The sequence below is a fragment of the Thalassophryne amazonica genome, chromosome 10 (assembly GCF_902500255.1).
Source record: "Thalassophryne amazonica chromosome 10, fThaAma1.1, whole genome shotgun sequence".
In the NCBI taxonomy this organism is placed as follows: Eukaryota; Metazoa; Chordata; class Actinopteri; order Batrachoidiformes; family Batrachoididae; genus Thalassophryne; species Thalassophryne amazonica.
This window is the reverse complement of record NC_047112.1, coordinates 71,467,310-71,493,182: the sequence shown is the minus strand read 5'-3', so window position 1 is coordinate 71,493,182 and position 25,873 is coordinate 71,467,310. Positions and strand designations below refer to the sequence as shown.

The window sequence follows — 25,873 nt, the reverse complement described above, 5'->3', positions numbered from 1 at the left end:
CACGCAGTATAAAAGCCTGTTTGTTGACGTCACTGGCCTCTTCCCTGCCTGTTCCCTCGTGTGGTGGGCAGTGTAAAAATCCCTTCTCTAATTCCCCCACTAAGTGAATCCAAAAGCATCCGTCAAGATGGTGAGTACATGAATTTATTTCGAACGACCAATTGCTACCCGGTATCCAACGCGTTTAAACATCACCAGTAATTTTTTGTTCGGTACTGTGATTATCGACGTTATGCCTCTCGTAGATTGCGTTTTTAATGGCAGCCATTTTGTCCGCCTGTACCGTTATATTATTGTTCATAAGAGTCGTCGAGGCTCCCAGAGTCTTTGTGAGGGGTTTTACCGGGTTGCTCTTTATTCCATATTTAAGAGTTTTATACGGATACATGTTTTATTTTGCAGACCGCAGCCACTGTCGTGGCGCTTTTTGTGCCGACTGTGACGGCAGCGGATTTTCTCCAGTTACAAAAATAAATAAACCCGTCTGCTCCGTTATAAGTTGTTGGAGTGTGGTGGATTGTTGTGAATGTAGTTTCGTTGTTTCGGGCGGCTAAAGTGGTTAGCCGGTAAATGTTAGCATCTAACATAACGTCAGCATCTGTACACGTGGCCTATTCATGCCGGTGACTGTGGTATTAAAAACCGGCACGTTTCATTTAATTTGCTTAGTTTAGGTAACACTCATAATCTAGACTGATAGCTTTAATTGTGTGTTGTTTGTGTGTGTGTGTGTGTGTGTGTAAAAGTGACTGAAAAATAATTTGGGCTATGGTGAACTGTTCAATGACGTCATTGTTTCGTGAGAACCCGTGGGCAGTGGCTGTTTTGCAGTGTCGGAAGTCACCAAATGGTTTGTTTCTGAAGCTGATTCGTGTCAGTGGTTTAAAATAAATAAATTACATGTAAGTATCACAGTATGGACGCAATGTCAAATAAAACTAGATATCTGTGAGCAAAGTTACAGATGATGGTGACACTTAGTGGTAACACGCATAGCGTGGGTGTTTATTTGGTGCTTTGTCATTGCCCATATAATCAGGAGTAGACATCGATATCTTGGCCCACTTGTCAATAGGACAGGTGGAACAGCATTTTCATATATAAAGTGTAACTTGTCCCACACCAGAAATGCTGTTTAATTTATTTGTATTCTCACGGTCGGGTATACTTCACTGCCGGTGAAGATTGAGAATTCCTACTTTTGCACACATGTGATAAGGGATGGGTATCTTTATCTTAATTATGTTTTTATTTATATATTGATAACAGCAATAATAATAGTAATAACAACTAATAATGCTACAGTACAATTTTAGAGAATGAGAATAAAAGAACCTGATAAAAACAAAACAGAAAAGATAAAACCAACTAACACTGAACATAAATGTAGAAATAAATGTTTCCTGTGAACATCTAGTGACTCTTACACCTCTGCTTCATCCCTGTTAAGTTTAATAACAATTTGGGAAATTTTGGGTTTCAGCTTTTTTTATTTTTCACCACTTTCATCCCTGAATATGTCAATCGTGAGTCACTTTTGTGCGGATTAAAGTCACTAACTGGGACTTTTGTCTTGTTGCGAGAATGAAACGAGAATCGTCCTCCATTCTGTTCACACAGCTCCAAACGCTGTGCGGCTCTCTGCCAAGTCAAGTCAGAATTAATAACTTCAAAGTGAAATGTCATTTAAATCAAATGGCATCTTTCCAAATGTAATACAAACTACAATCGATCAAACCCCTCACCCCTCTGCTCAGGCGTGCAGCGGCTGGCTGAGGTCAGCTCAGAGGTACGGATTCATGCCAAAATGTCTGAAAGGAAATGCTTTTGACAAAAACTACAGATTTTCTTAATGTCCAGAGATCAAGGATCCACCAACCAATTTAAAATGTTGTTGACATAGAAAACCTGTAAAGGCTACTTTTAGTGCACAGAAAATTCACAAGAGGTATTGATAAGGAATCGGATCGATAAGCGGAATCGATAGTGGCATCTGTCGATAAAATCTTATCAATACCCTTCCCTACATGTGATTGTCCTCTCTGAAAACACGCTCTGGCTGTATGCTTGTCAATTGAAATCAGCAGTTTTGTATTGTCTGGCTTGTTTGGTCGGCCAGCTGAAGGTCTAGAACAGTCTAACATGAGATTTATTCAGAGTTGTCAATGAAGTCAATTTAATCTTGTTCTTTCTTCCAGCTGCTGGCATTAGGGGGCGCCACAGCAGATCAATCGCTTCCATCTCACCCTGTCCTCTGTATCTTCCTTTGTCTCTCCAACCACCTGCATGTCCTCCCTCAGTACATCCATAAACCTCCGCTTTGTCATCACTCTTCTCCTGCCTGGTGGCCCCATCCTCAGCATCCTTCTCCCTATATGCACTGAGTCCCTCCTTTGCACATATCCAAACCATCTCCCATCTCAGTTTCCCCTCTCTTACTTTGTCTCCAAACCATCCCACCTGAGCTGTCCCTCTGATACATTCATTCCTAATCCTGTCTATCCTCATCACTCCCAAAGAGAATCGCAACATCTTTAGATCTGCTTCCTGTCTTTTTGTTAGTGCCACCGTCCAACATAGCTGGTCTCACTGTCTTGTAGACTTTCCCCTTGACTCTTGCAGATATTCTTTGATCACAACTCATCCAATCCACACTGCCTGCCCTCTCTTCTTCACCTCTCTGTTACACTCTCCATTACTTTGGACAGTTGACCCCAAGTATTTAAACTCATCTGCTTTCACCACTTCTACTCCTTGTAACTGCACTATTCCACTGGGCTCCCGCTCATTCACACACATGTACTCAATCGTGCTCCTCCTGACTTTCATTCCCCTTCTCTCCAGAGCATATATCCACCTCTCCAGACTAGACTCAATATGCTCTCTACTCTCATTACAGATCAGTCATCTACAAACATTATAGTCCATGGAGACTCTTGTCTGATCTTATGTTAACCTGTTCAACACTACTGCGAACAAGAAAGGACCCACCTCCACCTTGAATGAGTTTGTCATTCCTACTGCACATCTCACTGCTGTCACACTGTCCTTGTACATGTCCTGTACTACAACCCCTGTCAAAAATTATGGAATCACCGGCCTCGGAGGATGTTCATTCAGTTTAATTTTGTAGAAAAAAAAGCAGATCACAGACATGACACAAAACTAAATTCATTTCAAATGGCAACTTTCTGGGTTTAAGAAACACTAAGAAATCAAGAAAAAAAATAATAAAAGATTGTGGCAGTCAGTAACGGTTACTTTTTAGACCAAGCAGAGGGAAAAAAATGTGGACTCACTCAATTCTGAGGAATAAATTATGGAATCACCCTGTAAATTTTCGTCCCCAAAACTAACACCTGCTTCAAATCAGATCTGCTCGTTAGTCTGCATCTAAAAAGGAGTGATCACACCTTGGAGAGCTGTTGCACTAAGTGGACTGACATGAATCATGGCTCCAACACAGGAGATGTCAATTGAAACAAAGGAGAGGATTATCAAACTCTTAAAAGAGGGTCAATCATCATGCAATGTTGCAAAAGATGTTGGTTGTTCACAGTCAGCTGTGTCTAAACTCTGGACCAAATACAAACATGGGAAGGTTGTTAAAGGCAAACATACTGGTAGACCAAGGAAGACATCAAAGCGTCAAGACAGAAAACTTAAAGCAATATGTCTCAAAAATCGAAAATGCACAACAAAACAAATGAGGAACGAATGGGAGGAAACTGGAGTCAACGTTTGTGACCGAACTGTAAGAAATCACCTAAAGGAAATGGGATTTACATACAGAAAAGCTAAACGAAAGCCATCAACACCTAAACAGAAAAAAACAAGGTTACAATGGGCTAAGGAAACGCAATCGTGGACTGTGGATGACTGGATGAAAGTCATATTCAGTGATGGATCTCGAATCTGCATTGGGCAAGGTGATGATGCTGGAACTTTTGTTTGGTGCCGTTCCAATGAGATTTATAAAGATGACTGCCTGAAGAGAACATGTAAATTTCCACAGTCATTGATGATATGGGGCTGCATGTCAGGTAAAGGCACTGGGGAGATGGCTGTCATTACATCATCAATAAATGCACAAGTTTACGTTGATATTTTGGACACTTTTCTTATCTCATCAATTGAAGGGATGTTTGGGGATGATGAAATCATTTTTCAAGATGATAATGCATCTTGCCATAGAGAAAAAACTGTGAAAACATTCCTTGCAAAAAGACACATAGGGTCAATGTCATGGCCTGCAGATAGTCCGGATCTTAATCCAATTGAAAATCTTTAGTGGAAGTTGAAGAAAATGGTCCATGACAAGGCTCCAACCTGCAAAGCTGATCTGGCAACAGCAATCAGAGAAAGTTGGAGCCAGATTGATGAAGAGTACTGTTCGTCACTCATTAAAGGAGACCTGCATTGAAAAAAATGCAGTCAGATTTTTTGAACAAAAAATGACTTACATTTACACATGAGATCCTTCTGAATGTAGTAACGTAAATCTGCAAGCCCAGATCTGTCATTCAACGGCGAAATCTTCATTTGAAAATGACAAACTTACAGCTAACATTTAGCCCTCCACAAATTGTCCCTCTCATCATGGACGCTGCCGAGACGTCACGGACAAGACCCTCTCCCAGCATGCATTGCACCAATTGTAATTTGTAGATTTACGTCAGTTTGCATCTGCACCTTTTTCTTGTCTTATACGGAAGGATCTACTTTTTTTAAAACTTCATATTGTCTTGCGACACGTTTGGTGAGCACACATTTCTTTTATTTGTGCTTGAAAATTATTTTTGGGGGACTTTTTCATACGCCCGTTTGAGTGGTGTCACAATGAAAATCTACTGTCTTTCGCCTCCGGTACCATTGCGGGATATGGAGGCGAGACCCACAAAGAATCCCAGTCATTAAAAATATATAAACCTCTCCGCGTCCATGGAGCTCTGGGGCTCCGATTGCCGAGACGTGCGGTGCTGTGGATTTTGCCGCAAGAAGTCTGTCCTTGCAGCAACAGGTGTACTGGCCGCTTCGCATTAAAACAGCGAGCGTAGCGGAGGCAGGGAACGGGAGAGGAAGAACGGTGCCCGCTGTCGATGTCGTTGCTGATCTGAGCACACAGATCTGCATCTCACTTTCATTGCAGCTTACTTTTGGATGTTGAAACCAGGACGTGTATAAGTAACATTACTAACAGATAAAATCAATTTCAATGCGGGATCGGACTGAAGGCGGGAGCACTCCGTCTTCTGCCAGATGTCACTGCAATGACCCGGATGTACAAACAGTTTTCGTTGAAGGCCAAATTTTATCTGCAAATTTGTCATTTTTAAATGAAGATTTCTCCGCTGAATTACAAATTTGGGCTTACAGATTTACTTTACTGCATTCACAAGGGGCTTATAAATACATATCAGCTATTTCTTTCTGAAATCTGACCACATTTATTTCAATGCAGGTCTACTTTAAGTCCATGCCTCAGACTGCAAGCTGTTATAAAAGCCAGAGGTGGTGCAACAAAATACTAGTGATGTGTTAGTGTTCTTTTGTTTTTCATGATTCCATATTTTTTCCCTCTGCTTGGTCTAAAAAAGTAACCGTTACTGACTGCCACAATTTTTTTTTTTTTCTGATTTCTTAGTGTTTCTTAAAGCCAGAAAGTTGCCATTTGAAATGACTTTAGTTTTGTCATGTCTGTGATCTGCTTTTATTCTACAAAATTAAACAACTGAATGAACATCCTCCGAGGCCGGTGATTCCATAATTTTTGCCAGGGGTTGTACTCTCACATACTTCTCTGCCACTTCAGACTTCCTCATACAATGCCACAACTCTTCTCTTGGCATCTTGTCATAAGATTTCTCTAAATCCACAAACACGCAATGTAACTCCTTCTGGCCTTCGCTATACTTATCTAGCAGTATTCTCAGAGCAAACATTGCATCTGTATTGCTCTTTCTTGGCTAGGGATGGGTATCGGGAACCGGTTCTTTTCGGGTATCGTTAAGAAATAATTTGATCCATCGACATCAGTATCCTTTTTGCTTAACGATTCCCTTTTCGGGCCTTCAGAGTGGCCATTGTTTTGGGGGTTGTTTGTCAGGAAAATGATGATTTCTATATATTGATTACAGACCCTGCAGTGGGTCTGTAAACTATTTCTGCAGTGCGGCTTTGCTTTGAACCTTGAACCAATGAAGCAGTGCTTTGATCTGCTGCTTCGTTGGTTCTATTTCACTTTATCTTAATTTTTCCCCGCTAAAACTCTAAAGCGCATATGTCTGTGAGTAATATTTACCTTTTTTATGTTAAACGGACCTGTTATGGTCTTCTGAAACAGTTGATAGGTGTATTTATAACTTAAATGGAACGGATGCTAAGGCGTTAGCATGTCTGTGATGTTTCAGTGTTAGTTAGCATTAAGCTGTTCTCATCTCAGCGCGTTTGTGTGCATTTGTTTTCCTTATAATAATGGCTCAGTGTTTGTCGTAAAAGAGTCAAATGTATTCCAAATTGTAATGTTTTTTTAATTTTATTTATATATTAATAATAGCAACAACAATAATAGTAATAACTAATAATGCTACAGTACAATGTTAGAGAAGAATCTGAAGAAACAACAAAAAAGATAAACTAACAATGAACATAAATATAGAAATACCTGTTTCCTGTGAACACCTAGTGACTCTTAGACCTCCACTTCATCCCTGTTTTAAGTTTAATGACAGTGTTTCGGTCAAACCATATTTTCGATTTGTTCATTTTTTCAGTGATTTCCTCCAGAACTATCTACCAAGCTAGAAAACTGTTGTATCCTAGTAAGAGGAGAATACTACTGGAATGAATTTGAATAAGGAAAGGTTTTTTTTTTCTTTTTTTTTTCCCCCCCTCACCAACATGGATGCTGCAGTCACTACAGTTTATTGTCTGGAATAGCCCCAGATTGCATTTGAGCTTCTAGAATTCAAAAATTTTCCGGGGGGGGTAATTTTGGGTTTCAGCTTTTTGTTTTATTACCACTATCATCCCTGAATACGTCAATCGTGAGTCACTTTTGTGTGGATTAAAGTCACTAACTGGGACTCCTGCCTTGTTGCAAGAAAGAAATGAGAATCGTTCACACAGTTCCAAACGCTGTGCGGCTTTCTGCCGAGTCAAGTTAGAATAATGGAGTCCCGTCGGAATTAATAAATTCAAAGTGAAACACCGTTTAAATCAAATGATACCTCTTTGCAAACGTTGTGATACAAACAAACTGCAATCGATCAAAACTTTTTTCCCTCCCAAAATGAGACGTCCTGCGCTGACGTGCAGCAGCCAGCTGAGCTCAGCTCAGAGGTATGGAGAAACATTTGTGCCAACATATCTGAAAAGAAATGTTTTTGACAAAAACTACAGATTTTATTTTTATTTATGTCCAGAGATCAAGGATCCAGTGACAAATTTAAAATAAGGTTGACATAGAAAACCTGTAAAGCCTACTTTGAGTACGCCAAAAAAATTCCCAAGAGGTATCGATAAGGAATCGGATTGATAGGCAGAATCGATAATGGCCTCTATCGATAAAATCTTATCAGTACCCATCCCTATTCTTGGCATGAAACTATATTGCTGCTCACAGATCCTCACCCATTTTTTAAGCCTAGCTTCTACTACTCTTTCCCATAACTTCATGCTGTGACTGATCAACTATCAAGCCTCTGTAGTTTCTGCAGCTCTGCACATCGCAGTTGATCTTAAAAATAGGAACTAGCACACTTGGTCTCCACTTCTCAGGCATCCTCTCACTTTCCAAGATTTTATTAAACAATCTGGTTTGAAACTCCACTGCCATCTCTCCTAGACATTTCCATACCTCCACTGGAATGTCATCTGGTCTGTCTTTCCACTCTTCATCCTCTTCATAGCTGCCCTCACTTCATCCTTACTAATCTCCTTTACTTCCTGATTTACTCTCACCACATCATCCTGCCTTTTGTCTCTCTCATTTTCTTCATATGCCCCTTGAAATATTCCCTCCACCTTCTCAACACACAGCGGATAATCATTCAAAGCGGAAAGTCCCCCGTCATGTTCAAAGCATGAACTTCTCTCTTTTGTGTCCCAATTAGCACTAATTGCAGGAATAGCAGATTGCCATATTGGAAAATTTACTGTCATTAAAGTAGACCTGCATTGAAATAAATGTGGTCAGATCTCAGAAAGAAATAGCTGATATGTATTTGTAAGACCCTTATGAATGCAGTAAAGTAAATCTGCAAGCCCAAATTTGTAATTCAGTGGAGAAATCTTCATTTAAAAATGACAAATTTGCAGCTAAAATTTGGCCCTCAGCGAAAACTGTTTGTACATCCGGGTCATTGCAGTGACATCCGGCAGAAGACGGAGCGCTCCCGCCTTCAGTCCGATCCCGCATTGAAATTGATTTTATCTGTTAGTAATGTTACTGTTATACACGTCCTGGTTTCAGCATCCAAAAGTAAGATGCAATGAATGAGATACAGCTCTGCATGCTCAGATCAGCGGCGACATCGACAGCGGGCAACGTTCTTCCCCGACGACTCGCTCTCTGCCTCCGCTGCGCTTACTGAGTTTGCGTGCTCGGTAAACGCTGAAGCGGGCCACTCACATCGCCCCCGTGTCTGCTGTGCAGCCGGCACCACGTCCCTGTCTACTGAATGGAGGTGCAGCCAACTTGGCAAAAGTCCAGAGACTACGCTCACTGTTCTGATGCGGAGCGGCCGGTGACACCTGTTGCTGCAAGGACAGACTTTCCGCAGCGCCGCACGTCTCGGTAATCGGAGCCGCAGAGCTCCGTGGCCGCTGAGAGAGGTTTATATCTTTTTAATGACTTGGATTCTTTGCGGGTCCCGCCTCCGTACCCGCGACGGTAACACCGGAGGCGAAAGACAGTAGATTTTCAATGCGATACCACTCAAACGGGCGTATGGGGAAAAAGTCCCCCAAATTAATTTTCAAGCACAAATAAAAGAAATGTGTACTCACCAAACGTGCCGCAAGACAGTATGAAGTTTTAAAAAAAGTAGATCCTTCCGTATAAGACAAGAAAAAGGTGCAGATGCAAACTGACGTAAATCCACAAATTACAGTTGGCGCGCGCAAAGCATGCTGGGATAGGGTCTTTTCCCTGACGTCTCGGCTGCGTCCCGGATGTGATGAGTTTTGCGGAGGGCTAAATTTTAGCTGTAAATTTGTCATTTTTAAATGAAGATTTCTCCGTTGAATGACAGATCTGGGCTTGCAGATTTACTTTACTACATTCAGAAGGATCTTATGTGTAAATATGTCATTTTTTGGTCCAAAGATCTGACTGCATTTATTTCAGTGCAGGTCTACTTTAACACTAGATGACATCACATAAGCTTCCACTTATGCAATGCTCTTATGCACCTGCCAGGTACATTCTGCCATTCCGTCGCTGTTCTGTCAAGGGGTTGGGCCGATGTATAGCTTTAAATAGTGTTTAAATAACTTCATTATTTTAGTGGTGAGCTGATCATCTCATCAATGCTTGTTTTTAGTGTAATATAAGCAAAGCTACTCATTCTGCGATTGACATCCATTCTGCAAATTACCAGTTTACTGACATGAGTTGTTTCCTCCAGGTGAACTTCACTGTAGATCAGATCCGCACCATCATGGACAAGAAAGCCAACATCCGCAACATGTCTGTGATTGCACATGTTGACCATGGCAAGTCCACCCTGACAGACTCGTTGGTGTCAAAGGCAGGTATCATTGCCTCAGCTCGTGCTGGAGAGACCCGTTTCACAGACACCCGCAAAGATGAACAGGAACGCTGTATTACCATAAAGTCTACGTAAGTAGCGTGTTCCATACTGTTTGCCTACACAGCTTCATTTTTTTTTAGTAAACTTATGCTCATTTGTCTGTATATGCATGCACACTTTTAAATGCAGGAAATTGAACCTTGTTGAATGTGCTCACTTGCAGAGCCATCTCCCTGTTCTACGAGTTGAGTGAAAATGACTTGGCCTTCATTAAGCAGTCCAAGGATGGATCTGGCTTTTTGATCAATCTGATAGACTCTCCAGGCCATGTGGACTTTTCTTCTGAAGTAACTGCTGCTCTCCGTGTGACTGATGGGGCTCTGGTTGTAGTAGACTGTGTGTCTGGTAAGGAGGGTAGACTATGCAAAAAAAAAAATTTGTTTAGGGCTGAAACGATTAATCGAGTAATTTGATCACAAAAAATGTTCGACGCAAATTCTTTGCCTTGAAGCTTCGTTTAAAGCTGTAGTACATATGCCAGGCCTGTAGGTGGCACTGTAACGCTCCCACAAAAAACCGAGAAGATGACCGTAGAGCATGCGCATAACTAATGTAAGCGCTAATCAATGTAGCAGGCGATGCTACAAGTTTACAAAGCCACATGCTGAGTAAAATAAAGCCTTTTAAGGGTCTGTGCTGATCATCTGAAACAGACTTGTTGTGCTTTTAAAGCGAAGCAGTGTGTTTATATGTTTTTGTTTTTTGTTTTTTTTTTAACGTGGTTTCCTCCACTGGCTGCTCTCCACCTCTGCAGATGAAGCAAAAGGAAGCGCACCTTAAATTAATCATGTTTAACTATTCAAAAAAATGCTTTTTTTCAGATTTGATTAGAGTTTTTATCAACAGGCTGTAGAGTTAATTTATTAGTGCAGCTGTTGTGGAAATGTTGCACTCCACAGCCATTTTTTTTTTCAAAGGAAATTGACATTGGTTTGAGCTGCTCTGTATGGCATGTATAAATATACACTAAACACTGAATAAATCTGTGTGTGTGTGTGTGTGTGTGTGTGTGTGTGTGTGTGTGAATTAGATCTGTTATAATGCTACACAAGACAAAATGCATGGTAATATTTAACTGAAGCCCAAAGCTACCTTCTTAAACATCATTTATTAAAGGAGTAGTCCAAAATGCAAGGATATCAAAGTTATTTAACATAAGGGATCAAAGCACGAAACATTTAATTTGGTATCCTAGAGAAACTATCATTAATTAGTTCAGTATTATTGCCGTCTTCCCTAAAGCCAGCAAAAGAAAAGAAATACAATTTCCCCCTCCCGATTTCCTCATGGTGGGTACATTTTTGTGTCCTTACCAGGCGTTTGTGTGCAGACTGAGACAGTACTCCGACAGGCCATTGGTGAACGCATCAAACCGGTCCTGATGATGAATAAGATGGACCGTGCCTTGTTGGAGCTGCAGCTTGAACCTGAAGACCTTTACCAGACTTTCCAGCGCATCGTTGAGACTGTCAATGTTATCATCTCTACCTATGGTGAAGATGAAGGTGGACCCATGGGCAACATCATGGTGAATGACGATCAGGCCATCATAACACCTGTTGTTTTTGAAGTGAACAAATGTTATTGATTTGTTTAATCACTTGTCTCATACTTGATGTTTCTGGCATTATTGTCAAAAACAGGCATTTGAGACTTGCGCATTTTTAATTTTCTGTTTTGTGTGAGGTATACATCGGTCTGTTTTCAAGGTGCAGGTACAGGTGCTAGTCATATAATTAGAATATCATGAAAAAGTTGTTTTATTTCAGTAATTCTGTTAAAAAAGTGAAACTTGTATATTATATTCATTCATTGCGCACAGACTGATATATTTCAAATGTTTATTTCTTTTAATTTTGATGATTATAACTGACGACTAATGAAAATCCTAAATTCAATAGCTCAGAAAATTAGAATATTAAGACCAATGCAAAAAAAGGATTTTTGGAAATGTTGGCCTAATTTTCTGACATACTGAATTTGGGATTTTCATTAGTTGTCAGTTATAATTATCAAAATTAAAAGAAATAAACATTTGAAATATATAATTCTGTGTGTAATGAATGAATATAATATACAAGTTTCATTTGTTGAATGGAATTACTGAAATAAACTTTTTTTCATGTATATTGGGTGTGTGTGTGTGTTGAAAAGGTTAACTTGCTGTGTGCATCAACCAAGAGCCTGTGTGTCTGCGTGTGTTTTTGTATGTGTGAATTTATTTCCTCTGAAAACTTGTTACATTTACTTTTTAAAGAATAAACAAAGGTGTACAGCATTTTTAAAGCCCTTCCTGTCCAGTTAATCGAAGCAGTTAAGTCATGGGTTAAAGTTCTCCGTCACCACGACGGATTTCTGTCATTTGGAAAAATTTAACCGCACATATGCGCGTGCACGTGGTGGTTATGCATGTTTTGGGGCCAAAATATGACACTCACTGTCAAAGCAACATCCCATTCTGTACTAATCAAAGCAGCAGCAATGTCAGCATGGATGGCGCTGCACCGCGGAGGAAGGGATTGTGTGAATTTTCACTCTGCTCTGTTTACTTTTTGCCATGAGCCACGGTCCTTCTCCTCCGTCTTCCTGGGAACATTGGTAGACCTTCCCCGAGTAGAGCAGGGTGTGGCTTTGCTTTGAACCAATGAAAAAGTGCTTCAATTCTTCAGTTTAAAAGAAGAAAAGAAATCACTTGAGGAAAATGTTACATTTTATAGGGGGCTAATAATTTTGTCCTTGTGTATATGGCAGCAGTTGGAATGGCTGCTGCGCTCAAGGTGTGATTACATTGAAGACTAGTTTTGAGTAGGGATGCAGGATTTATATTTGGGAAAATAGCGGTATTGGTAGATAAAAGCTCCGAATTAATTATTGGTATTTGCAGATGAGAAAATGTGCACAGATAAAATTTTTATGTAGTGTTCAGACTGCAGAATGTGAGAGCGTGGGTACAGTGTTGGTTTCTCGTCATAGTTGTCAAACATGGCCAGCCAACTGCATCGTGACTTACTGGAGAAGTAGAAAGGCATTATGTAAACCGTGGCTGATGGCCTAAGAAAGGGGAATGACTTAAAGCAGCCATTCATGATGGATTTGGTCATTCATCTTAGCCTTCCCACCTCCATTTTATACACACAGTCATGAAGAGTATCTTTGTAATTGTGGGGTGACATTTCTCTGGGCAAAATCTTGCAAAAGGGTATCTCTCAGGCCTTGTTCAGACTGCTAGTAAAAATCTGATTTACTTGCATGTCCAATTTCAATCTGATCTCATATTGCAAGTCAAAAGTTAGATGAAATCTGTTTTCCCACCATAGGTTTTGGGCCTCATTCATTATGGGAATTTCTCACACACACACACATCAGTTTTGGCATGCATGCTCATTTCTTGAGATTGATCAGATTTATAGTTCAACCTCTCTGATCTCCTAGATTGATCCAGTTGTTGGTACTGTTGGCTTTGGCTCTGGACTCCATGGCTGGGCTTTCACACTCAAGCAATTTGCCGAGATGTACACAGCAAAATTTGCTGCCAAGGGTGGCAACACTCAGATGACCCCAGCTGAACGCTGTAAAAAAGTGGAAGACATGATGAAGAAGCTGTGGGGTGATAGGTGAGTGACAGTCAGGGTACACAAGTATGTGTAACTGGCACCAAAAGTTATTCATCCATATCGAACTGCTGACTGGGGTACATAAATGCCCAAAGTTTCAGATCTGTCAGATGTTTGCATATATATTTATTTCAAGATTGAAAATAAGTAAAACTTTTTTTGGCTACAGAGTTAAACCCCAATATTAGACATTTGAGCAAATTAGGTACACATCATTTTGTGACATCAGATAGTGATTACCTCTTTCAAACAAAAAATTATTATTCACATAATACTAGTGCTGGAGTTTAAAATGTACTCTATTAACAGAGGAAATTTTTGACAGGCAAGACATTTTATTTTTGGACGCCTGTTTCAAATCATTTCCCCACTGGGCAGTGATCCTGGGAGTTAGATCGCTATAGAGTAGGCTTAAGTAATAGTTCTGGCCGCCCATCAAAATTAGACATCATGGAAATGACAGATATTTTGGTAAAAACTGTTAAAATTAGAGTTCTGCTGGTTAGCAAATGGGGACAACAAACCAAATGACTGTTGCTGCTGACAGACCAGTAGTTATCCATGTATGGCAAACTAAACTTGCTGGTCATTTCCACCATGTCATTAAACCACTTTTTATCTTTAAAATCCACTTATGTCCCTGATTGTAAAACAGCCCAGTAGCTGTTGGTGCTGCTCGTGATATTGAGTGCTGGAGTCTCTAGCCCTGCTCCTGGAGAGAGCCTGCCTTGCTTGTTTTGACTCCCCTGCATTATGTGTTATAGGTATCACGATACAGCAAGTGGAAAGTTCAGCAAGTCTGCTATTGCAGCATCTGGCAAGAAACTTGATCGTACCTTTGTTGCTCTTGTTCTTGATCCCATTTTCAAGGTAGGAAAACATTGCTGTCTGAGAACAAAGTTCATTGCAATAATTGTGTTCATAAGGTGGTAATGTTGGGTTTTATTTTGACAACCCAAGTAAAAGCCATTTTCCTTGCCTTCAGCTGATGACTTGTTTTATTCTTCACTTTGACCTGAGTCAATCTGATGATGGCTTACAGTCTGAAGAGGGCATAAACAGTGGCTTCAGATCTTTTTGATCCTGACTATTATACTTAACAGCATTCAAGCCCCATTTTTGTCTTAGGTGTTTGATGCCATAATGAACTTCAAGAAGGAGGAGACAGCCAAATTGATAGAGAAGCTGGATATCAAACTTGATGCTGATGACAAGGAAAAGGAGGGCAAGCCTCTCCTTAAAGCTGTGATGCGTCGCTGGTTGCCTGCTGGGGAAGCCCTGCTACAAATGATTACCATCCATCTCCCTTCTCCTGTGACTGCCCAGAAGTACCGCTGTGAGCTGCTCTATGAAGGACCTGGGGATGATGAGGCTGCCATGGGTAAGAATGGGCTATACTACAGTTTTGCTTTGGGATCTCAGTGTTGTATTCTGTGGCCTATTTGAGTAAAGCAAAGTAAAATCTGCCTACATAACTGCAACTTTTATGCAATTTACTGATGTCAGTCACCTCTATCAGTAATACAGTGACACTGACAGCTTCACCACATTTTATATCTTGTATTTTTAATCTCAAGATGTTCACAATGACTACCACTGTTCAGTTTATCACATGTGTATGAACCATGCCCCAGTACTTGGCTGTTACTGTGCTTCACACTGCAAATTGGTGGCGACCCCTAACAGGAACAGCCGAAAGACAAAGAAGAACTGAATGTTTCAACATTGGAATGTTGAAACCAGACAAAGAATTGAGTGAATCATGTGCAAAAAGATGGTACAACACCTGTAATTGGGCGGTACAGTCTTGTTGGAGGTTGAGCGCTACAGGGGTAAAATATGACCCATATGACAATGTCTCCACTTCCGGGGACAGAAATGGCACTTCCTGAGTTTTTTTTTTTGTTCTTGGGGGGGGGGGGGGGGGGGGGGGGGGGGGTCAAATTGCACACAAACAGTAAAAATGCAAAGAAAAGGTGACGATGTGGTCGAAAGTGGACATGTGTGTATGATCCGGTGTTGTAGACCGAATGGTCCCTCCTAAAAAAAAAACAAATCTGTCCACCCTGGCTTCATTGTGCATGCATCATCAGCCGCAGTACACCAATTATCACCTTGTTTCTGCTTCAAACTGCACTCCTCTCATCATCTGTCTGACAGATATCTAAAGCTTTGTACAACAATCATTTCCACATAAATTCAGCATTATTTCATCATAAAAGACGAGGGAAGCGATCAGAGCACCGCAGCTACACGAGCTGCTAGCTGATGCGGTCACTGCGCATCATTCATTTCAAAGTGCCACGGAGTGTCACCTCGTTTCTGCTTAAAACTGACTTTAGAATGATTTAAGAGGTTTTACCTTGTCATCTGATGGTTAATAATCCCATTAATCCATTTGATCGCTTTGGGTGAAGAGACTGTCTCAGACGAGCAGCTGAACTCTTAAATGACGTGCAAAGTGGAGGACCAATTTTTCGGGCGGACCATTCAGTCTGCGACACTGGAGCTCAAACATGTTGAGGCGGTTGTGCAGGCGAGAGAACGTAGCTACTCTGGTTAGCTGTGTAGGCTAACAACACCATGACCTCTCACATTTGCTTTGTCTTCCCTTCTCCACTGGGAACCAAAAAAAATTGAGTCTGAGAATATTTTAATGCCAAATGAAGCATACAAAGTATTTCCTGTCTTCTGTTACCTAGGTATCAAGAACTGTGACCCCAAGGGACCCTTGATGATGTACATCTCCAAGATGGTCCCCACATCAGACAAGGGACGCTTTTATGCTTTCGGCCGTGTGTTCTCTGGGTGTGTGTCTACTGGCCAGAAAGTGCGTATCATGGGACCAAATTTTGTTCCTGGAAAGAAGGATGACCTCTACTTGAAACCCATTCAGAGGTTGGTTTAGAAAACTGGCTGTTGAAAAGCTCGTTAAAAGTTGACATCTAATGTAAGGAACAATTATGTCACATCTTAGTGATTTTGCTTCTTCCTCTCTCACATGCTCTGCTAGGACCATATTGATGATGGGTCGTTATGTTGAGCCCATTGAAGATGTGCCCTGTGGTAACATTGTGGGCCTGGTTGGAGTGGACCAGTACCTTGTCAAAACGGGAACAATCACAACCTTTGATCAAGCACACAACATGAGAGTCATGAAATTTAGCGTCAGCCCTGTGGTGAGAGTGGCTGTGGAGGCCAAAAACCCTGCTGACCTACCTAAGCTGGTAGAGGGTTTGAAGAGGTTGTCTAAGTCTGATCCCATGGTGCAGTGTGTCATTGAAGAGTCTGGAGAGCACATTATTGCTGGAGCTGGTGAGCTGCATCTGGAGATTTGTTTGAAGGATCTGGAGGAGGACCATGCTTGCATTCCGCTCAAGGTGATTAAAAGAATTTGTGGCATTTTGTTGCAATCAGTTCACACTGACTTGAATTTAAGCCTGAAATTAAAATACCTGCTAGACTAAATTTTGGAGTTCAAGGTGAACATGGCCACCATGAAACATCTCTGGTTTTCTTCTCAGAAATCTGACCCAGTGGTGTCCTACAGAGAGACAGTCAGTGCAGAGTCCAGTATAATGTGTTTGTCAAAGTCTCCAAACAAGCACAACCGCCTGTTCATGAAGGCTCGTCCTTTTGAAGATGGGCTTGCAGAAGACATTGAAAAAGGGGAAGTCACTGCTCGCCAAGAGCTCAAAGCCCGTGCACGCTATCTTGCTGACAAGTATGAGTGGGATGTCTCTGAGGCTCGAAAGATCTGGTGCTTTGGTCCTGATGGAACTGGTGCAAATCTGCTAGTGGATGTTACCAAGGGAGTGCAGTACCTTAATGAAATCAAAGACAGTGTTGTGGCTGGCTTCCAGTGGGCAACGAAGGAGGTAAGGGTGCTGAATAAACATTAATTTCACTTTGCAATGCACTTTAGGTTTTTGTAAAACCTGAGGTGGTTTGAATAGCTCCATGAGCAGTTGAAGTGTCACTTGTTTTCAGGGTGTCCTTTGTGAGGAAAACATGCGTGCAGTTCGCTTTGACATCCATGATGTGACCCTGCATACTGATGCCATTCATCGTGGCGGGGGCCAGATAATTCCCACAGCTCGCAGGGCATTGTATGCCTGTGAGCTCACAGCTGATCCTAGAATTATGGAGCCAGTCTACCTGGTGGAAATCCAGGTAAGCACTTTTTTTATTTTATTTAACAGTGCTGTTAACTAACAAAACTACAGCACTGCGCTTGTAGAGTGCGAACCTCCACCGACACTAGTTTCCAATTTCACAAAATTTTACCTTGGAAAAAAATTAGTCCTGTTAGAAGTGGCTTTTCATAACCCAAATTAGATGAGATCAAATGTCAGCGGTATGTATTTAGTTCATGCATTTGAATCAAAGTCTACTTGTGGTGTTGTCAGGGTTAGGTTTTGTGTGTGTGGGGGGAGGGGGGGGGTGTTCTGAATTTTGTCAGATAATATTCACAGAACACTGGTTATCTCTGCTGTGGCACTTGGTTTCCAACTGATAACTAGAAGACAGACAAATGGACATGAAACTAGAACCTCCATCCAGTTTTGGTGGTGTTGGTAAATCTATAACAGAAAAATAAGTGATTGAGGCACTTTTGATTGAACTTGAATGCAAAATATACACCAAATAGGCTTTTCAATATTAAATTCATATGTCTACAAAATCCACAATCTGGATCAGATTCGGATCAAACTTTGTCAGGAGATATTGTCAGTCTGCACCTCACTTTCAAATATGAGTGTGATTAGGACATGATTAAGATGTAAAATATACATTAAATGGGGTTTTCAGTGTTAACTTTGTCAGTTGATAAAGGATACTATCCTACGTAACACTCAAATATGGAAGAAATGTGATCTTTTTTGACAGCTATGAATTTTTGAAAATTCGTTCAATGTTAAAGGGATTTTTGAAAATTTTCCCTGATTTTTTTTCGGGGTGTGAATCTTCAGTAAAAATTTCATAACATGTCATTGACATTGTTTAACCTTCGCGCAGCTTCGTTCCTGCAGCGGGCGCTTCGTCAGGATTTTTAAACTGTTGAAAAATTTGCTGTCGTTTGTGTAGTTTTTGTAACATTATTGTTAATTTGACTTCGTTGGAGCAGCTGAATGTTTTCACACTGCAGAAGCCGGTTTGTGAGCGCTGAGGCTGCTGCTGCATTCATGTACTGTCGGAAATTACAGGGCAAACTCAGCCTGCTTGCTTGGATTTTTTTTTTTTTATGTGTGGGGGCAGCTTCAATGGGCTCAGGCACATTACATAGGCCAGAATTAATCTTTTGTGTGGATATAATTATTTTGCCACAAGCAACTGTTGAATTTGAAACAACGAAAAAGTTGTGTAATTTCCGACGGTACTTGAATGCAGCATCAGAGGCAGCAGGAGCTTCTGCGTGCGCTTACTATTTTGTATTGAATATAACAATATGAGTGTAGGAATGACAATCCAGTCCTTCTGTGCATGTGGCAACAGGCAGATGAATCAAAAATGATTAAATAAAGAGCTGTTCTGGAAGGCAGAATTCACGTTGTGGATCAGTGATCAGCTGATGGAAATAACCGCACAAGTCAATGCGCGCATTCACACGCACTGATTAATTTACTGCTCTGATATATTCAATCATCTTTACACTTATATTTATTCTCCCTTTCGACAGTTTTCTGTTATAAATCAATATATATGGCTTAGAACATAATACAGCAGTGACCACAGAACAGTTTTTTTTTTCTTTTCTTTTCTTAATTGGAGCATGCATCGTGTCGACAGACTGTGGATTCTGATGATGATGGAGATGATCCCTCTTTTGTTCTGGACAAGCAACCAGAGCAGGTGGTCCATCAACATCTCCACAGATTCTGTTTGCAGTTTCTCCAGGACTCAGGCGCTATGAGCTCCGTTCCAGCGCTGAGTGCTGGAGCAGACACGCTCTGCTCCAGCAGTGGCTCCAGGCACGTTTCGTTGAGATCGTGAGCTTTGGTTTTAAGTTCCTCTTTCGTCCCTTTTGCGCTCTTGCTTCGCAGACTGTTCCGTGATAAAAGCTTTCGTCCACCTTTTCTCAATGAATTGTAACGTTTTTTACTTTTTCCCTTCGTTGAGGAATCGCCGTGTGACTGGGCCATTACTTTCACATGAATTTGCTCAGTCTGTCATCATAGAAGAGCTGAAAATTTCAGGAATAGGACTGCCCCACAGCTGCAACAAGTAGTATCATTTAGCAAAACAAATTTTTACCTTAAAAATAGGGATGCACGATCCACAATTTTTCACTTCCGATCCGATACCTGAATTTGGATATCTGCCGATACAATACTTTTCCAATCCGATACAGAGCTCTGTTTGCTTTAATATTATTATTATTGTTGCTTTTTAGATCGGGATTTTCTTAAAAAGGCGACCTGAAAGTTCAGCTACAATTTGCCAGAAGGTGCATCTAAGATGAAAGCTGAGATTTGATGTATTGGTGAAAGAATTAAGTACTTTTATTTTATTTATTTATTTACTCTTTTATAGCCTTAAAAAGAAAAGACAGGACTCTCTGCCTACCTCTTTTTTTTTCCTCTCAAAAACAGTTTTTGTGCTGCGCAAACTTCAAACTTTTGGGAAACACGAAGCCTTTCAACTAAAATAAATATATCACCAGCAACGCTTATGCGCAGGATTTTAATGGAGACACTTTTCCCTTTCAGCAGACAGAATCTCTTTTCAGCTCCTCCTCGGGTCCACGCTGAACTGGCATGTTACAGCCTCGGGACAGTGAAGCGGCTAACTTTTTAGCACACATTTTCAGCAACAGCTCAGTTAATTTTTCGGATAAACCGTGCTTAACGAACGGACACTCTGAACCCGACAGCTGGGCAGAAATTTGCCGCTAACTGCAGCTTAACACTGCGGAAGAGAGCTCTCTGAAACAGCCTGGCTTCAGTAAACCTCCCCTCCTCTCACTCGGTAGTAAACGAGCAGAGAGCAAACAGCAGTTGAGAGGATTCACAGTGGCTCTTGTCCAGTATCGGAAAATGTCGCGGGTTGGATCTGTATTTTCCGATATGTGAATTATGTCTGTCGGAACCCGATACCGATCCAGGATCGGATCGGTCCCATCTCTACTTAAACAAGCCAATTGAGTGATTTTATTTGTCACATACAATCAAAAAACTGAACAGTGGTGGTAATAAAATGAGAAATTTGCAACCAACAAGCTCCAAACCCAGTGTACATGGTAAAAGTAGTCATAGTAATTCGGCCAAGCTTATATGGTTAGCTGAATTACTATCACACTGTTATGACATTTTGAGTCTTGAAGTCTAGATTTGACATGTTGTAACACATTTCACAGTGAACTGTTTAACTCATTAATATGATTACTCTCCATTTTAGTGTCCAGAATGCGCCATCGGTGGAATCTATGGGGTGTTGACCAGGAGGCGTGGTCATGTGTTTGAAGAGTACAGAGTCATGGGAACACCGATGTATATCGTGAAGGCCTACTTGCCTGTCAATGAGTCATTTGGTAAGTCAATCATTGCCCCTATTCCCACCCCCCAAGGGGAAAAAAAAACACAAAGGGTTTCTGGTTGCTCATAGTCTAATGTGGACACTGAAAGGTTTATTTATTTTATTTTGACTGACCTTTGCTTATGTAGTAGTTAATATAACACATTATAGGAGAAGTCAATGCAGCATCACTTCTGGGGCTGTAGATGTAAAAATAGGGACACGGACAAACTGCAAGAAGTTTCTCAGAATTAAAAAAGGGTTTTGCAAGGACAAAGCAGTAGTTGAGATTGATTGCAGGAGGTCATGGGGAAAACATCGGGAACAGTGGAGTATATTTGTAGCGATCACTTCATCAAATATGGTCCTCTTCCGTGAATTATGTCTGTTCAATTCAGTAGGCTTCAAAATATCGTTGGTGAATAACTGGTATCTTGACTTAAAATCCTCAATTTCCCTCATACATAAACAACAAAATGTTTAAATATAATTCTGTTAAAAATGTAGGCATTAATGAATGATCAAAGGGATTACGTGCGCCATCAGTTCCAGTCATATTCAGATACACAACTGCACATATGATGAAGATTTGAATACATGGGCTCTTTCTGAACTTATTAAAATGTGTTTTTTTTGTACCTTGCAATCTTCTGCTTGAAACGCTTCACACAGACTGCTTGACTTCTGACAATCTGAGGTTTCTTACAGTCTCTGTAACAGCAGTACTACACAATATTGAATCCTGGTTTTGATAAATAGCCTCCTTAGGTAATGCAGTTGTGACAATTGGCATCTACATATAACAATGTTTATCTTGTGCTTTTCCAGGTTTCACAGCTGACCTGCGCTCCAACACTGGTGGTCAGGCCTTCCCGCAGTGTGTATTTGACCACTGGCAGATCCTCCCAGGAGACCCATTAGATGCTGCAACCAAGCCTGGTATAGTCGTCACTGAAACACGCAAGCGCAAAGGGCTCAAAGAAGGTGTCCCTGCTTTGGATAACTACCTGGACAAGTTGTAAAAGGACACTGCTTGGATCGTGCCTCATTTCACTTACCAACACATCTGGCTTACATTGTGAGGCATAACTGTACAGAACAGTGAACATGTTTACCTAAAGGATAAATAAGGAAACAAATGCCAAAAGGATTGAAATGTACTAAAATACAAAAATTGTAAACTACAAATAAACAAAAAAAGTAAAGGCTTTTTCTTTTTTTTTTCCCCTCCCCCCAACAAAGCAGTGTTACATGTGTGTGATCAATTTATATCTTGTCTTTCAAATTAAATTATCTTTAGGCTGTGTTAAAGCAGCATATCAGGTCCATGTTATCATAATGCTACACGTGGGCTGCAAAAGTGCAAGCATTTGTGCAATAAGGTACTGCACACTGCATTTGAGATCCACTACACATCCTACACACAGTGTAATTGAAAGATCCAGAAGGATGCACTGAGTGGAATAAATTAGTAAATTACTATATTTAAAATGAACTGCATTTATATAGCACTTTTCCATCTGCATCAGAAGCTCAAAGCTCTTTACAATGATGCCTCACAGATACCAGGGTGCTGCCATGCAAGGTACTCTATATACACCGGGAGCAACTAGGGGATTAAGGACCTTGCCCAAAGGGCCTTAGTAATTTTTCCTCTCTGGCTGAGTTTTGAACTGAGGATCCTCTGGTCTGAAGCCCAATGTTTAGCCACTAGATGATCACTTACCTTTATCTTTACTTTTATCTGTTACATATAATGTATTATCACAGAGCTGACTATAGTGTGACCTACACAATGCTGGCTGCCATTTTATTTTTATTTACCGACTGCTTATAATACTGATACAGAATACAGTGCATCCAGAAAATATTAACAGCACTTTGCATCTTATTCCAAAATGGATGAAATTTTTTATTTTCTCAAAATTGTACACTTAATACCCCATAATGACAATGGAAAAAAAAAACGTATTAAGTTTAAAAAGAAAAATGTCATATGTACATAAGCGTTCACAGCCTTTGCCATGAAGCTCAAAATTGAGCTCAGGTGCAGCCTGTTGCCACTAACCATGCTTGAATGCTTCTACATCTTCATTGTCAACTGACAGATGTCAGTTATGGGGCCATTTTGTGGTGTGAATACTTAAGATGGGGGGGGGGTCAATTTGCACTCATTCCCAGCTTCTTTTTTTTTTTTATAGCTGCCATACCCTGCCCATGTGAGCAGAAGGGGGGCCTGGTTTCTCCCAATCACTTAGATGAATGTTCCTCAGGTTCTGTAGACACAAAGCCTGTTACCTCGTCGAGCAGGCACTTTGAGTTCAGATTCACAGCAGCTAAGCTGGCCGGCGAGTCCACAAGATAGTGTACTCCGATAGTGTACATGTTCAGATTTTTGTAGAAATTTGTTCAGTCCCTGATCGATGGCTGGAAACTGGTGGTGATCTACCAATCTGCCGCCATTATCTCTTTTGTTTTGGTTATATTGCAAAATGTGAACCCATAGTTTGACAACACGGTTTTGGTTTTCCCACGTATACTGGATTCTAGCTGAGAGTGATCATATAAGATAATCCCTTATTAGTCCCACAGTGGGGAAAGTTATGGCACTACATGTGACTGCGCATCACGTCTTTCACCCACTCCCTTAATGTGACCTGATGTTACTGTGAGCGACCTGGAAATGGCTGAGAGCTACTTAAAATTGCAATGAAACGAGTGCAGCTTGTATCTCTTCACAGTACCATGGCTAACACACACAACGGATGGTAAATGTGGACGTGCCGCATTTTACTACATTGAGCAGATGTGCAAAAGCTTGCGGGGGGGTGGTGGTCATGTAAATTATAACTTGGTGTAACTCGGGGCAAGTTTCTGTGAAGGTAGTTCTGTGCTGTCATGGTTTAGAATTACTAACCAGTAGCCTGCGGTATTGCTCTGCTGAGGGAGTTCAGTCACATGGTTGCACTCTGTTTTCACATTAGTGCAGCAGATATTTAGAGGAATCATTCAAATGGTGATACAAGCACCAAATTTGGCAGAAGTACACCTTTAGATATTACTCTTGAAAAAAACGATGGGCCACTTGAATTTTCAATAGGTGGCCACGTAGGGGTCAATTGAAGAATTACATAGGGGTCAAAATAAAAATGCTCCAGTCATATTGAAAATATTTGATTGTAAAGATTCCAAAAAGGTATAGTTTGGACTATGTATGACTGAATTCTATAGAGTCATGGGGTACAAACAAGAATGGTGACAAAGTTCAGTTTGTACAGGGGTCAAAAGTTAAGAGTTCCAGTTTTGTTCAAAGGTTATGCAGTTAATAGGGTTTCAAAAAGGAATAGTTTGCACCATGTATCATGCTTAGTTATCATGTTATGGGGTAACATGTCACATGTCATAGAATTCAATGGACGTCAACATTATTTGACCTTTACTTTAGAGACCAAGCATTCAACAAAGTCAAAACTATTCTATTTATTAATCCAAGTAGCTCAATCAATAATTTGCACCATTTTTTACTAAAATTGGAGCAACTTTAACTTTTGACCTCTGTATAAACTGAAATTGACTTTTGTCACCATTTTTAAGGTTTTTACCCCATAACTCCAGAACATTCAGTCATAGTACAAACTTATACCTTTTTGGAATCTTTATGATCAGACAATGTGGTATAGTTTACAATATGATTGGAGCATTTTTATATTTTAACCCCTTTGTAATTCTTCAATTGACCCCTACGTGGCCACCTATTGAAAATTCAAGTGGCCCATTGGTTTTCTCAAAAGAGCAATGTCTAAGGAGAATTTGTGCTGGATTTGGTGCTTGTATCACCATGTGAAGTATTGTTTATTTGCTGCACTACTTCCCCACGTGCCGATGCAGCCGTTGCCTGTGAGAAGATCCACACAGTCACAGCAAAGCTCAGGCTGCAATCCAAAGGATCCTGAGGCATTCATGATTATTTCTGGAGATTTAATCATGCCTTCATAATTATACCTTGGACTCCTGCCGCATCCCACCAGGAATAACAGCACATAACTATGCTAATGTCAGGAACACATAGTCACCCCCCCACTTGCAAAGGTGGATCACGACTTGGTCTTTCTACAGTCACAGCATAACATAATGCCATCACAGGCCACAAGACAAAAGGTGGAACAGCAGGGTGGACTGTGGAGGAGGTGAACAAAATGAATGCCTTCTTCAACTGGTGCAACCAGCCTATGATCTCCCACCCACCTGTACCGCAGCCCCCTTCTTCCTTTCCCTCTTCTGTCAATGAGCCTCCCCTCCTCACATCCTCCTCCATACATACCGGGTTAGAAAGGAACTGGAAGCTTTGGTGCAGGAAAGCAGTAGGCCCGGACAAGGTGTGTCCACGGATGTTAAAGTCCTGTGCATTTGAACTGGAGGAGTTGTACAACATATCTTCAACCTTTTAGCTTGCAGTTGGGAAGAGTGCCTACCTTATGGAAGACGTTCGGAAAAAGCTCCAGCCCAACAAGCTGAATGCCTACCGACTGCTGGGACTCAGATCACATCTTATGAAGACACTGGAACGAGTTCCTCAACATCCTCAGGCCCCAGGTACATGCTCAGGAACCCCTACAGTTTGCCTTTTGGGCGGATGTTGGCGTGGAGGATGCTATCCTGTACTTCCTGGATCAAACTCACTCACACCTGGATAAGGTAAGTGGTAGAATTAGAATCCTTTTTTTTTTTTTTAACCATTTTAAGCTCTTTATGCTTCAGGACAAACTGACGAAGATGTGAGTGGACCCCTGCTTGGTGTCCTGGATCTACAGCCATCTCACCGACAGACCTCAGTATGTCATCCTGCAGTCTGACGTACACTGTGGTTAGGAGCACCACAGGGGACTGCGCTGGACCCCCTCCTCTACACCTCAGACTTCTGCTATAACT

The 25,873-nt window shown here is 41.0% G+C and overlaps 1 protein-coding gene across 1 annotated transcript; it reads left to right on the top strand.

The window, feature by feature from the left end:
• On the top strand, positions 1-22,068 carry LOC117518964 (elongation factor 2-like). The gene is made up of 13 exons (XM_034180249.1): positions 1-130; positions 9,630-9,844; positions 9,979-10,160; positions 11,132-11,343; positions 13,248-13,429; positions 14,194-14,299; positions 14,558-14,810; positions 16,132-16,327; positions 16,443-16,809; positions 16,954-17,307; positions 17,420-17,602; positions 20,828-20,960; positions 21,773-22,068. The coding sequence occupies exons 1-13, from the start codon at positions 128-130 to the stop codon at positions 21,964-21,966; spliced, it is 2,580 nt and encodes an 859-aa protein (XP_034036140.1). The 5' UTR covers positions 1-127; the 3' UTR covers positions 21,967-22,068.
• Positions 22,069-25,873: the final 3,805 nt, after the last annotated feature.